The 14,911-nt window shown below is 33.5% G+C and overlaps 1 protein-coding gene and 1 pseudogene across 1 annotated transcript; one reads left to right on the plus strand and one right to left on the minus strand.

The window, feature by feature from the left end:
- Window positions 1-3,441: 3,441 nt before the first annotated feature.
- LOC110650576 (rhomboid-like protein 19) lies at window positions 3,442-5,590 on the plus strand (the record flags this gene model as incomplete). The annotated part of the gene is made up of 6 exons (XM_058141637.1): window positions 3,442-3,535; window positions 3,651-3,817; window positions 4,136-4,241; window positions 4,349-4,551; window positions 4,674-4,811; window positions 5,295-5,590. Coding segments are annotated over 6 exons (811 nt in total), but the record flags the coding sequence as incomplete, so codon positions are not given.
- A 3,129-nt stretch (window positions 5,591-8,719) lies between these two features.
- On the minus strand, window positions 8,720-13,949 carry LOC131176577 (uncharacterized; annotated as a pseudogene).
- Window positions 13,950-14,911: the final 962 nt, after the last annotated feature.

Genomic DNA, 14,911 nt, shown 5'->3' on the forward strand with positions numbered 1-14,911 from the left:
AAATTTACTGCTGATATGATGTAGGAGAATTACATGCGAGCTCGCAATTTTAATATCTAGGTCAAGTTGTGTGGTACTTGTAGTTCCTTTGTTGCAAAAGTGTTTCCAATTTGAAAAGGCTTGTTAACTTATTCTTTTATGAAATTGCATTAAATGCTTGAACTCCCATCTAACATGTCAAATCTGTAGATTTAGTCTTGAATTTATTCGTTTAAAATGTTAGTACTAATTAACGTGGGAATAAAGTGTATTGTGGGACATTGCTTAATAACTTCTATTTTGCTCATGGACAAATTTTTGAGACACGTAAAATGGGGAAGTTGACTACTATCCTGGGATGAAGTACAAATTTTCCTTAGGCATCTCTACTCTGTCTCATTGTTTGCGTGAAATTTCACAGAAAAATTCAACATTTTGTTATTATGCCCTCTTGATTTTAGCATGCGTATGTTCTGTAGCTGATAGTAGCATATTTACTAAGATCATCAACAACGCACACTAGTGGCTCTAAAGCATAGGAGAGTGTGGCCAGGAAGAATGGAAGGGGGGCTTGGAGGGCACTGGTATATATTTATAATTTTTGTAATTTAAAAAAATTGCAGCAGTAAATTTTTTTGAATACCCTCCCAACTACCCACACCCTCCCCCCCTGCCCCCCTCTTTTTTTTTTTTAAATTGTTACCTATATAAGTAAGAAGACAAATAGAGCTCTATGTAAGGATTGCAAGGTCATTCCAGGAGAGGCTTTAACAAGTCAACATCGGTTGGTGGTCTTGGATGTCAAGTTTAGGAACAATTCAAGTAAGGTCAGAAGAAATAGTGTAGCTCGAACAAAGTGGTGGGAGTTCAAAGGAGTAAAGCAAGTGAAGTTCAAAAATGAGCTTCTCGAGTCCAAGTATGGAAGAAGTGGATATGGAGGCCAATGATATGTGGATATAGATGGCATCAAAGATTAGAGAAGTAGCTAGAAAAGTACTTGGAGAGTCTAAAGGACATGGACCACTCTCAAAAGAGAGATGGTGGTGGAATGAGGAAGTACAAAAGGCAGTGAAGAGAAAAAGGGAATGGTATAAGAAATTACCTAAATGTGATAATAATGAGGCATATGAACAGTACAAGATAGCAAAGAAAGAGGCAAAAATGCGATTAGTCAAGCAAGAGCACAGGCCTTTGAAAAGTTATATGAGAAACTTGGAACTAAAGAAGGGGAGAAAGATATTTATAGATTAGCAAGGAGGAGAGAAAGGAAAGGTCAAGATCTCAATCAAGTTAGGTGCATTAAGGATAAAGAAGGAAAAGTGTTGGTAAAAGATGAGGACATTAAAGAAAGATGGAGAAATTATTTTAATGATCTCTTTAATAATAGTCAAAATGGTAATAGCGTGAATATAGTTTATAGAACAATAGAAAAGAATGTGAATTATACTAGAAGGATTAGATCTTTAGAAGTAAAGGAAGCACTTAAGAGAATGAAAGTGGGTAAAGCCTGTGGACCCGATGAAATACCAATTGAAGTGTGGAAGTATTTGGGAGATATGGGAGTGGCATGGTTAACTAAATTATTTAATAAGATTCTAAACTCAAAGAAAATGCCTGATGAATAGAGGAAGAGTATTTTAGTACCTATTTTTAAAAATAAGGGAGACATACAGAGTTGCTCAAACTATAGGGGAATTAAACTCATGAGCTATACTATGAAGTTGTGGGAGAGAGTTGTGGAGCATCGACTACATCATGATACTTCTATCTCTCTCAATCAATTTGGTTTCATGCCCGTTCAACTATGGAAGCGATCTTTCTCATTAGAAGCTTGATGGAGAAATATAGAGATGTGAAGAAAGATCTACACATGGTTTTTATTGATTTGGAGAAGGCTTATGATAGTGTTCCAAGAGAGGTCTTATGGAATGTGTTAGAACAAAAGAGGGTATCTATTAGGTACATACAAGTATTGAAAGATATGTATGAAGGAGCAACTACTATTGTGCGCACAGTGGGAGGGGACACGAGATTTTCCGATCTCAATTGGATTACACCAAGGATCAGCCATAAGCCCTTACCTTTTTACATTAGTTTTAGATGAAACATATACAAGAGAGTATTCCTTGGTGCATGATGTTTGCGGATGATATTGTTCTGATAGATGAGACACGAGAATGAGTCAATAGAAAGCTAGAACTTTGGAGAAGTACTCTAGAGTCAAAGGGTTTTAAGTTAAGTAGAACGAAGACAGAATACATGCATTGCAAGTTCAGTGAAGGCCAAACTGGTGATAGGGAAGGAGTTAGTTTGAATGGGTAATCTTTAAGTAATCACTTTAAATATCTAGGCTCGATCCTTCAAGTAGATGGGGGATGTGAGGAGGATGTTAGTCATAGGATTAAAGCTGGATGGTTGAAGTTGAGACTTGCCAAAGGATTTTTATGTGATCGTAAGATTCCCAATAAATTGAAAGGAAAATTTTACACATCTGACCATGGCTATGTTATATGTTAGTGAGTGTTGGGCACTGAAACAGTCGTATGCATCTAAGATAAGAGTTGCAGAGATGAGAATGTTAAGGTGGATGAGTAGCCATACTAGACTAGATAAAGTCCATAATGAGAAAATTAGAGAAAAGGTAGGAGTGGTGCCAATTGAAGATAAGTTGAGAGAAGGGAGATTGAGGTGGTTTGGTCATGTGAAGCGTAGACATACGGAGGCTCCAGTTAGACAAGTAGAGCACATTAGGTTAGAGGATAGAAAGAAAAAAAGGGGTAGACCTAAATTGACTTGGAGGAGAGTAGTACAACATGACCTAGAAGCATTACACATTTATGAGGATTTAACCCAAAATCGTTCAGAGTGGAGAAAGCGAATCCATATAGCCGACCCCAAATTTTTGGGATAAAGGCTTAGTTGAGTTGAGTTGAGTTGAGTTACCTATATAAGTAAAAGTCATTGAGCCTTGTGTAACACTTTTTCTTTTTTCTTTTTTTTTTCCCAATTTAATAAAATGTTAAAAAGTCATAAACTTAACAGGCTCCCTATTTTTGGCTGCTTACTTTAAAACGCGAGAAGCTCTTCCTTGTTGCTTTCTGCATAAAATACACCCTTTCTGTATAAAATGCAACCTTTCTTGCTATTGTAAAACACACTGAGCTCAATTTTTTGGCTGGTCCAGTTCTTTTTTCAATGTGGATTAAATTATTTTAGGGCTTCAAAATTTTTTGGTGATCTTATTTAATTAAATTTTCAGGTATTATTTCTTAATTTTATGATTATAGATTATAGACTATAACCTATATTTAATGTACTCATACAGATTTTGCCCCCCCGCCGCCCGCCCCACCCCCCCCCCCCCCCCAGCCCCCTCAAAGTTTTGAAAGCTTGATCTGTCCCTGAGTTTGACATTGTTTGTGCACAATATGTTGTAATTGTATGATATAGCTAAGTGATTAGGAAATCTCACTTTCTTGCAAATTTGTTTTGTAGGACAATTCCTTTTGCGTGGAACCTCATTACAGCTGGTTACATTGAACAATCAATATATGGGGTATGCAGTTCTCTGTAAACACATCTTACTGAAGTTTTCTTGCATCATTTTGTGCAAACTGTCCTTTGGCTTTGGTGTTGATCATATTGTCCTTATGACTAGTCGTATTTTCCAGGTGGTTGTCAGCAGTTTATTCCTCCTTATTATGGGGAAGCTACTTGAACCTATGTGGGGTTCTAAGGAGTTCTTGAAGTTCATTTTCATAGTCAACTGTCTTACTTATGTGTGTGTTTTCATTACAACTATTGCCTTGTACTACATAATGAGGCAGGAAAATTACCTGTAAGTGCTTGATTACAGAATATGTAGTTATTTTGTTTGCTTCTGTTTTCTATCCTCAACCTGCCTTTTTCTTTCGTCATTCTCTCCTTATACCTTCTATGAGCCTTTAGCACTCTGTTTGATTTCATAATAGTAGAAGAAATTGCAAGTTAACTACTTTTCTTTCATTCTAATTGTTGGCAATAAATATTGCATTGGAATATTTTAGGTCTGGCTGTAATATTTGCTCAAAGTTTGACCTAGATCAATGCTGAATGATTCATTCTTGCTTTATTAAATACTTAAATTGCTGATTTTCTTTTGTTTTAATCTCGGCAGCTATATGCCCATTTCTGGCTTCCAAGGGATCTTGTCAGGTTTCTTGGTTGGTATGAAGCAAATTATACCTGACCAAGAACTGCCCTTATTCAGAATAAAGGCAAAGGTAAATCTGTCACTTGATTCACTACTTGCCTTCAAATATCAATAAACGAATTTTCACAAGCTGAGGAGGTTTCTCACTTAAATGTTACTGTTGTGACTGCTATGCAGTGGCTTCCATCTATTGCACTCTTGCTAGCTATTGCTGTAAGCTTCTTTACGCCTGATTCAACAGCATATCTTCCAACCATTATATTTGGCACGTATACAAGTTGGATTTACCTAAGATACCTACAGAGGAAACCAGAAGCAAAACTAAGGGGTGATCCAAATGATGATTTTGCATTCTCTACTTTCTTTCCTGAATTCCTTAGGTATTTTAATGTTTCTCATTATGCATTAGTCTTTTGGCTGAGGAAATTCTGAGTTTGTTTAAACGCTGCTGTCTCTGACTCTCTCTCTCTCTCTCTCTCTCTCTCTCTCCCTCTGAATGCAGACCAGTTATTGATCCCATTGCATCAATATTCCATCGGATGCTTTGTGGAAGATCCGACACTTCTACTGAAGCACATTGTTATACTCTGGGAGGGGCTCCATTGCCTGGTTCAGACCCCATCGAGGCATCTAGGAGGAGGTAAGAATCCCGGTTATAGGGCCAGAGTCATATCACATGGGATCCCCACCTCCGTCCCCTAAGCACACACTTTACCCTTCTCCCTGTCCAGTTGTTGTGGTGGCATATAACTTAATGCATTAATCTAACTTGCAAGAATGATGTAGATTTTCAGTTTGAGCATATACTTGTTTAAAGTTGAAAATTGGCATTCATATAACGGAAATTGTAAGTTACTTTTTTTAAATTACGAATATATTCGGACTAAAAAATTGTCATGATTATATTTACTGGAAAAGTGCAAGGGGTTTTTGTATAAGGTGCTACCTTACTGATGGATAAAAAAAATGCGCCGTGGACCATTAAAAAGGAATAGGAAAAAGAAAATCTGGAGAGCAATGACTAGAATGATGCTATTGAAAAGCTACAACAATACAAGAGACCAAGAGTGTATAATGGCAAAAAGGAATAGTTTCTGACATATCTGCCATCTGCCACTTGCAGAGAACGTGGAGCTAGAGCACTGGAAGAAAGATTGGCGGCTGAGAGGTTGGCTGCTGCAAGGAGTGCAGAGGAGTCAAAAAAAGATGCCTCAGAGAATGTTTGATAGCTCGGAAATTCTACTTGAGAACTTAAACAGCGAGTGAAAAGTTGTATTTTGATGACTGCTTACAGAAATTGTGCAGTATTTGGAGATCAGTTTTTTATTCTGATTTCTAGGTAAAATTTTTGTGATAAATATTTTTGTGGATTGTTATTCTTATAGTGAATTATAGCTATAATCAGCATTTTTTTCATGATGATTCAAGTCTTGCTCAAGTTTTGTGAAGCAGAAATTCTAAACTAACCCAAAATGTTGCCCTTTCAATTTTCATAGATAGATGAAATGTGTTTATGTGCCCATTAGGTACTCCTGAAACTTTTGCATAGCATGCATGGCACCATCAGATGGAGCTGCTTTTCTTAAAAATTTCTATTTCCCTGGAATCCTACAGGCATTTATCATTTTTACCAGTATTTATTTACCAAACAGTGACTACAAAATTGAATTAATTACAGAAAAAAGCTTGAAATTTTCATATATACGTATATTGTTGGTATTGGTTATTTTAAAATTAGTAATTTTCGTTTTAACAAATTAGTTATTATTATAAAATTATCATGCTTAGATAGTATCTAATTATGCTTAACCTAGTTCATGAATGGAGTTGAAGGTTTTCAAATTTGGTTCCATTTTAGAACTAGTAAAGACAAAGGTTTTAGGGTTAAAGTTTAATTAGTTTTAAGTAGGAATAGCAATTGATCAGATATTTTTGAATACTCAATCTAATTGAACATTACTAATAATGGGTTTGTGGGGATGATAATAAGGCGAATTGAGAGCAGGAATCACTTCTTCTGTCATTGTCCGAAAGAAAATTAGGATCAGTGTAGGAACACCATCAAAGAGTAGGGTTTATTAAAAAATAAATTCTAAGCTTAAAACATAATTTTAGTAAATATATATTTTTTTTTTTAAAAATTATAATATTTAGATATGTAAATACATAAAAATAAATTATTTTTTAATATAAATTAATAATGTATTATTGTTGGGTAGATTTCAGGATTCAGTGTGTAGAGATCTTCTCCCCATCCCTATTCCTTGCAATAGCGAGGATGAGACAGATAGAGAAAAATCATGTATGGAGCAGATTGAGACAGAATTGAAAACAATTGTCATCCCTACAAATAATATCTACCACATTCTCAAGTGACTTCACTGCACAACTCTCCACTTTCCACCATTAATCTTTAATTTTCAAAATTTAATACAAACCCTTTTGATTGAATTGTACAATATATTTGAAATTCATTTACAAATTTATTTTATATTTAGTATAAATTAAAATTTATTTATAAATTTAAATTTAAATTTTATAAAATTTATTATAATTAATTTAAATTATTTTAATTTTGAAAAAATTTTTAAATGAATTTGTCTCTGCTAAAAATTTTATTGGATAGAAAATTATCGATCTTACTTCTAGGGTAAATTACACAGACTATCAATTAAGGGATTTATAACATTATATATCTGAATTTTAATTTATAAAAAAAAATATTTTATGTTATTTAAATATTATAAAAAATTCTAAATTAAGATATTATCTGTATAATTTACCCCTTATTTTTATTCACTCTTACCACCATGGACTCTGTCTTATCCCTCGCTGCTACTTCTATCACCGCTGCAACCATTGCCTTCGCTCACCAACTCCTCTCTCTTCTCTTGTCTCGTGCCAGCTTGGGATTCTATCTCCTAACTATCATTTCATGGACTTGTTGATTTTCCATTATCATAAACGGAGATTTCTCATAGGTCTATTGATTTCTCAATAAAATTTCCACTTCATTTTCATTTGAAATGTGGAATTCTCATAATACTCTTATCAAATTTTATGTCACGCATACTCATGCGATAGGGCTTTGCCGCTATTAGTGCCATTAATTTTTTAAATTCATTATAATTATATCAGTGGGATTCTGAAAATCCCACACCTTACTATGGATAATGGAATAGAAATTTTGTTGGTAAATCCCCATAATAATGGAGGATCAACGAGGCCAAAGAAATGACAATTAAGAGAAGAAATGTTGGTGAGCAAAGGAAATGTTGTCAATGGTGATAAGAGCTGCGCCTAGGTGAGAAGAGGCTGGAGTACATGGTGGTGGAGCAAGAGAAATCAGTTTTATTATTATTATTATTATTATTATTATTATTATTATTATTGATGTGAGAAATCAAGGTTTCATATAGAAATAAAATGGATATTTTTATATAATAAAATTTTTTGCATTTTAAAACTGAAATTTATTTTAAAATTTATCAAAATTGATAGAATTTAAATTGATTATTATAAATTCTATAAAATTCTAAATTTAAATTTATAAATAAATTTTGATTTATACTAAATATAAAATAAATTTATAAATAATATCTTATACAATTCATTTATATCAAAAGGATTTTTAACAAATATTTGCACTTTTTATATGAGAGAACATACTTCCATCGGAAGAAAATAACACTGGCTTCGTACTTTGTGAATGAAATGATGAACTCAATGTATAATAACTTAGCACCACCTCCTCTGCGCAGGAGCAAAAATTCTTGCTTTGGTTTCAAATGCTTTTTCTATGCTTATTGTCACCAATTTCATGTTGAGAAAACCCAGAAATTGAAATTTGATGAACTGTGCTCCATTAATGATCTCTCAAATTATACAATAATATAATGCACCTTACGGATCCAATTTCTATCTTCTTGAATTTTCAAAGAATAATAATCAGGCAGAATATATAAAGTTCATTAAACTTAAAAAAAAAAAAAACATCTCTTAACACTCTGAATTTTTAAAATGTCCCATGATACATATCAATTCTTATAAATATTTTATAATATACCATCGTAAAGTAAAAAGATTTCTTTAAATTCTAGTTACTAGACCACTATGTCAACAACCTGAAGGGTATGTTAATTCTACTTTATAATAAAAATAATTAAGATGTTACAAAAAAATTTTTAATAAAATTTAAATGTGAAATTAAGATCTCACAAGATTTTTTTTTTTAATGAAATTCAAATGTGAAATAATAATAATAACAATAACAATGATGATGGTGGCCAAGACGCAATGTCCTTGCCAGAACCATTCACATAACAAATATACAGTGACCCCATGAGCACATATTGCTTCAATTTAGATTTTGATGAAAAAGATTCGAAATAATATTTATATTTTTAAAATTAAGAGAGGATCACAATTTCGAGAAGCAAGGAATATTTCAATAATAGCATTAAAGAAAAATCAGCGGTTGCACACTACTGTGCAATTTAACATTCACCATTTTTGTATAATCATCTAAATACAACATTAGAAAATCAGTAATTTGAATATGTGCATGTTTTTTTCTTTTATATATACAATTTCAAGTACTGTCTCTACACTCAAGAGGCAAATTGTCCAGCCATGAATTATCCAAGAGAGGGGTTGAAGATTCCAGTTCAGTGGGCCATTCAGAATTAACATCTATTTCATCATGAATAATAGGTTTACACTTTCCATTCCTACTTTGGCTGATTGATTCTAACCAAAGATTACAGTGCACAAAAACCAAATCATTTAACTTTTCAAGCTCCATTTTGTTGCGTTTCTTGGAGTGAATGCTCTCAAAGGTGCTCCAATTCCATCTGCACCAGTGGGAACTACAAGGTTGGCTAAGTATTCTTATAGCAACTCTCTGCAGAGTCGGAATTTCATAGCCGTATGCAGCCCACCAATCACCTAAAGATGAATGTGATGGCATATTAGAAGCAGTTGTAATTCTTATTTAAACACTTAAAAATATAAAATGTTACAACGTCTCAAAGCCATAGTAGTTATTTGTAACTTCATTGTAAAATATCAGTTTCAGATTGGATATTTTGACACTAATAGAACACTGACACTTTAAATCAATGTGAAGATGAATGAAAATTTTGAAAAGTAGCCAATTCCGACCTTGAGAGCACACATCCATATTCCGTATCCATTGATCACCTTCCTACCAACATGCATGCCAGACTATTCCAGCACAAAATATGGAGCCAACCTTATATGGCACCCAAAGGACAGGTCTAAGATCTAAAGTAGGTACAATTGACCAGTTTAGCACGTTACTCTAAATTCTCTCATCCTTAATGTTTCTTCTACCAATGACCAACAACAACCAATTCCAACACAGAAGAGGATTCTCTATTGTTTTGGTAATTGGTAGGTATTGTACTAGTGAAATAGATTGGCGGACTCCAATGCCAATTCAGAGACGGCACATACACACAAGGTGAATATACACTGTAAAGCCAGTATGCACCTTAGAAACCATGTTAAGACGCAACCATTTATGTATAGTAATAACCACAAAAGCTCACACATACCTGGAGAATTCATTGTCCTGCCCATGATTGCAAAATCAGTACCAAGAGCACCTTGAGCATTTATGAACATTGGATGCTCTTTGGTGATTTCTACTTTATCTTTATCTGAAGTAGCCATCTTGATCATAGCTTCTTGAAACCCATTCCTCATCCGTAAATCAATTTTAAAATTTGGGTTGTAGAAAATTGGGTTAAGGAATGCTGCTGCAGCATGCAAAGGCGAGTGGAGCTGTATATTCCATCTTTGATCAATTATATCCCAAATTGGCATATATTTTCTTCAATGCCCTTATAAAATGCCTTGATTGCAGCCTTTGCCCTCTCTATTCCTTCATAAATATACCCCATAGCTGGCATGTCTCCATCAACAATCCTTAAAATTTTAACAAGTGGTTCAGAGACACTAACAGCTTCATGTGCAAACTTCCAAAACCGATCTTGAAACAACAAAGATTTAATGACTTGAGCATCTGGACGTCTGCTATGTATGGATGATAACCACTCTGAATGAGAGAACATATGCTTTAAATTATCCTCCTGGATAACAATGGCCCTCAAGGAAAGATAATTACTCACAAATCTAGTGATTCTAGGCCTGACCAAATCCCTTCCACCTGTGAACTTTCTCATCATATTTACGGTCCATGAATGATCATATATGTACCTAGTGATGGTATTTGCCTCCTCCAAGACTGTTCCCACCCACTCTAGTTTACTGATATCTTCCAGCATCTTATCAATACAGTAAGACGCACAAGGTGACCAAAACAAGGAGCTGTACTTGGCCATGAGAAGCCTCCCGGCATAAACATAACTGGCAGCATTATCAGTTATTACTTGTATAACATTTTCCACACCAACTTCTAAGACAATCGAGACAAGCAATTCAAACAAGTAATTAGCATCATCTTCATGACCGGATATATCAACCGACTTCAAATATAGTGTTCCTTTGTGGCATGCAACTGAAATTACAAGAATTGATTTGGTTCTACCATCAGACCAGCTGTCACACAAGACCGTGCAACCTGTTTCTTTCCACTCATCTCTATATTTCTTGTACCAATCATGTATATCACCTTTCACTTTTTCCAATAGGGTGGATCTCAGCTTTTCATAACTTGGAGCTTTGTAACCCACCCCACACTCAGCTACAGCATCAAACATCTCTTGATAATACATAGATTTAGCAGCACTAAAAGCAATAGAATTATGTAAGAAAAACAGTGCAATTTTTTTATCTGCATTATCCTGTTTTTGCTTCAGAGCATCATCCACTACTGGTTGTGCACTAGGTGAGGGGCGTGGAAATAACAAAGATGGGCAGGTACTACCATGTTGGCCACTGGACCCATGGTTAGGATGCAAGCCACCACTGGCTGAAGAGCTATTTTGTTGACCGTTGGCGGCTCGATCCACCTTTTGTTTCTTGGGAGTTTTCCGCTTTTTAGGAATGCTTAGAATACTTTGAATATGATCTCGCACATCATCTGGGACTTCTCCACAGGGGATTATGTCTTTGTTTTTTATTTGTGCCAAATGAAACTTCATCCGGTAAACACCTCCACTGAATTCCCTATGACAATAATTACATCTCACCTTCTGTCTTGTTGCATCCACAAGAACACAGTGCTCCCAACACGCATCTCTTCCACGAACCATAATTCCTAAACAAATAGCATCTTCAATGAGATTTTTTTATTTCAACATTCAGTTCATACAAATAATGCAAGAAGCATACAAAATTAAACAGATATAAACCTACATGGATTCAAAACAGCAAAGAAAATCTAGGAATATCACAGGAAACAAGACATAAAAGATGAACCTTGTAGATTAGATGCAATTCTCATTGAGACAAAAACAGATGAAGTTGATTTAAAACAACCTGGTTAGATTGAACCAATGAAAAAGAAACCCAAGGTATTGATCATAAAGAAATGGTCAATAGCTTATGTTAACTCAGCTTGAAAAGAAAATCCAATGTTGTTTAAGAAATGCTGATCACCCAATTAGCTCAAATACAAATTTAGAAAGATGGATATGCATATGTCATCACTTCAAAAACCTGGATTTTCTCATGCTTCATATTTATAATTTTCAAATTATTTTTTTCAAATAATGTGGATTAACTTGTTTGTCAAAATGTTTTCTCTTCAATTCTGCAAACCATCTCATCCCTTTTTGTAAATCTTGCAGAACTCCAATTTTCATGCTCCATACAAATGACAGGTACTTAATTTATCACATACAAAAGGATAACGGTAAATCTCCTTGTCTTAAACTTGCCGTGATAAAGCATACTTGCAAGCCAACACCTATTATAATCATTAATACAGCTAGTGAAATTCCAATACAAGAATGCATATCCATCTAAAAATAGGCACTTGAAAGTTGCTAAGAGAGTACTTCAATAATAAGCAGCAGTACAGTTTGTTTCTTTTTTTGACTACTAAGCATAAAAATGATCACACCCATTCTGCCATACTAGGATAGGTGTAACCTACATACAAACTGACAGATCCATTGAATGAAGTAAATTTCAATTCAAGCAATTAATTTAATAATATAAATTGATCTATATTAATATTTAAATGCTAGCAAGTTAAGCCCCTGATATTTGTTAAAAGACAATCAAATACATCATTATACATTATTGGTTTCCAGCCAAAATGTCTTTACCCAATATATATATATATATATATATTGTATGCATAATTCTAAAAAAAAAAAAAAAAAAAGAAACCCTAACTATAACATATTTGTTAGAGCTACTTACTTTGGACCACATCTGAAGGCTGTCTACACACATCCTATGAAGGATCAAGCCCACTTAGCTCGTGGTTATTTATAAAGGACATTTTTATGTTATATGTTCTAATTAATAATCATACCACAAATTGCAGTTATTCCCACCCAATCTAAAATCTTAGGAATCTGTTTGTGAGTTACTGTTGAGAAAAAGGATCTCTTTAAATTTGACGTGTTTTAGTCATAAAAACTTCAAAAAAATTAAACTGTTTTTTCAAACCTCTTTTCTAAACAGCATCTAAAAAATTAAGCTTTTCCAAAGAGCACCATTTTAGCCCCCGAATCAAAACCCTGAAAAGACACTAAGATCTGCAAATGAGCACTCAAGTTGCTGCCAAAATTCAAACTTAGTTACGGCACTCCAACTCTCTATAAATAACTCCATCCTTCACAGCCAAACCCAATTCAAATCTGAAACCCAGGAAACACAAGAAGTATGCACAAGGAAATTCTGCCAAAATTAAACCTGAATCTCATTCAAACGACACACAAGAAGATAAAGAAAGAAACTCAAGCAAGCTTCAATCTCACATGCTAGCAAGCAATAGACAAACTCTACCAAATTCACCCATAGCAAGCTCAAACTAATTCACCCATAGCAAGCTCAAACAAAGAGGCATATAAAATACAAAAGGAAACTTTGTGAAGACATCCAATCCTATGTAATATTCCCATAAATCATATACACTTGAAAACACCTATGATCATGCATTAATCTACCAAAAATATACTTCGATCACATGATGGTATATGTGACTACTTACCCAAATGGAACTAAGCTCAAAGGACTGAATAAAACTGAAAAGGAGGCAAAAAAAGCTGCTGGACCAAATTGTCGCGGGTCCCCCTCATCAGCGCGTCCACGCGTCGCCTCCTACAGCAGCGTACGGCAAAGCTGCTCACACCACCGAACTCGCAATACTCTGCTAGTCACTCCTATACCAGCCACGTGCCCAGAAAGTCGCCCAATCGAACAAATCGAAGGCTCAAAGTTTCAGTTATCCAAAAATCGATCTACTTCTCCGGCAACTCACACGCTGCACCGCCGGTCGCATAGTCTCTCTGGAGCTAAGGGATGCTAAGGGAAGTCTTGCCCGTCCTTGTGGGCGCTGGAAATGGCCAGAAAAGGCTTTAGAAGATTCGTGTTCTCTTCTTTCTCTCTATACCCGCGATTTTCCGACGGGATACTTCCCTCAACGAAGCTTCCTCACTTGCAAGGACACTAAAAATGAGGCTGCCGATGTTGGATTCCATGGCCGGCTGACTTCTTACCTCCTCTCTCTCTCTCTCCCGCCCGTCTGCTTTCCGATTCCTCTTTCTTTCTTTTTCTTTTTCCTGGTCATTTGACCGGTCAAAGGAGGCCATGCCTCCATAATTCCACTTTTTTTTTTTTTTTTTTTCAACTTACTATTTTGTTAGGCAAATCTGTATACAAGGACATGTTTAATTTAAGATTGCTATTTAAGCAAATATTGAGAAGAATATTATTTTAAATATATTAATTAAAATTTTAAAATTATTTTTTAAATTAAATTTAATACATATTATTTATAAAAATTTTAAATAATAAAATATTTTTTATTTTTTTAATAATATTTAAAATGTTCATATATTTCGTATTAAAGTGTAGTTATAACATTAATAGGATATTTGACTTAATTTATAAAAATTAACTTATAATAAAAATTTAAAATGTTAAGCAGTTATATATTTGATTAAATTATAAGTGATTAATAAATAATTGATGTATATAGAAAAAATTACTTTATAAGTTATTTATTATTAAAATAATTAAAAATAATATTAAATAAAATTTAAAAATTAGATAAAAATAATATAATAAAATAATTAGTCAAATTAGCTTGTGAACACTAAAATAAAAATTAATCTCTCATAATTTATTTTTTTAATAAAAAATATTATAACCAAATAGATAAATTTATTTTTATATCTTATAAACTGATTTGGTTAATTTATACGTTAAGACAAAAACTATTTTCAGAGGTGAAATATTTACAAATTTTTAGAGTATTATATTTTAAATAAATATAATTTAAAATATTTTTATTTAATTACTATATTTTTAATATATAAATTATTAATTAAAAATATATAATTAAATGAATTAGAATAATATATGTATTAGTGTTTTTGAGTTTGAAATTATCATGAATAATTAATAAATTAAATTTAAAAAAATTTATCTAAATATTTAAAATTAATTATCAAATTAACAGCTCCCTATATTTTTAATCTATTCCTTTCTTTTTAAGATCCTTGATCTAGACTTACTAGCAATCCGAATCAAATTCCTTTCTTCCTTGATTTTCTCTTTGATAAGTGTTTTCAT

The sequence above is a fragment of the Hevea brasiliensis genome, unplaced genomic scaffold (genome assembly GCF_030052815.1).
Source record: "Hevea brasiliensis isolate MT/VB/25A 57/8 unplaced genomic scaffold, ASM3005281v1 Scaf174, whole genome shotgun sequence".
NCBI lineage: Eukaryota > Viridiplantae > Streptophyta > Magnoliopsida > Malpighiales > Euphorbiaceae > Hevea > Hevea brasiliensis.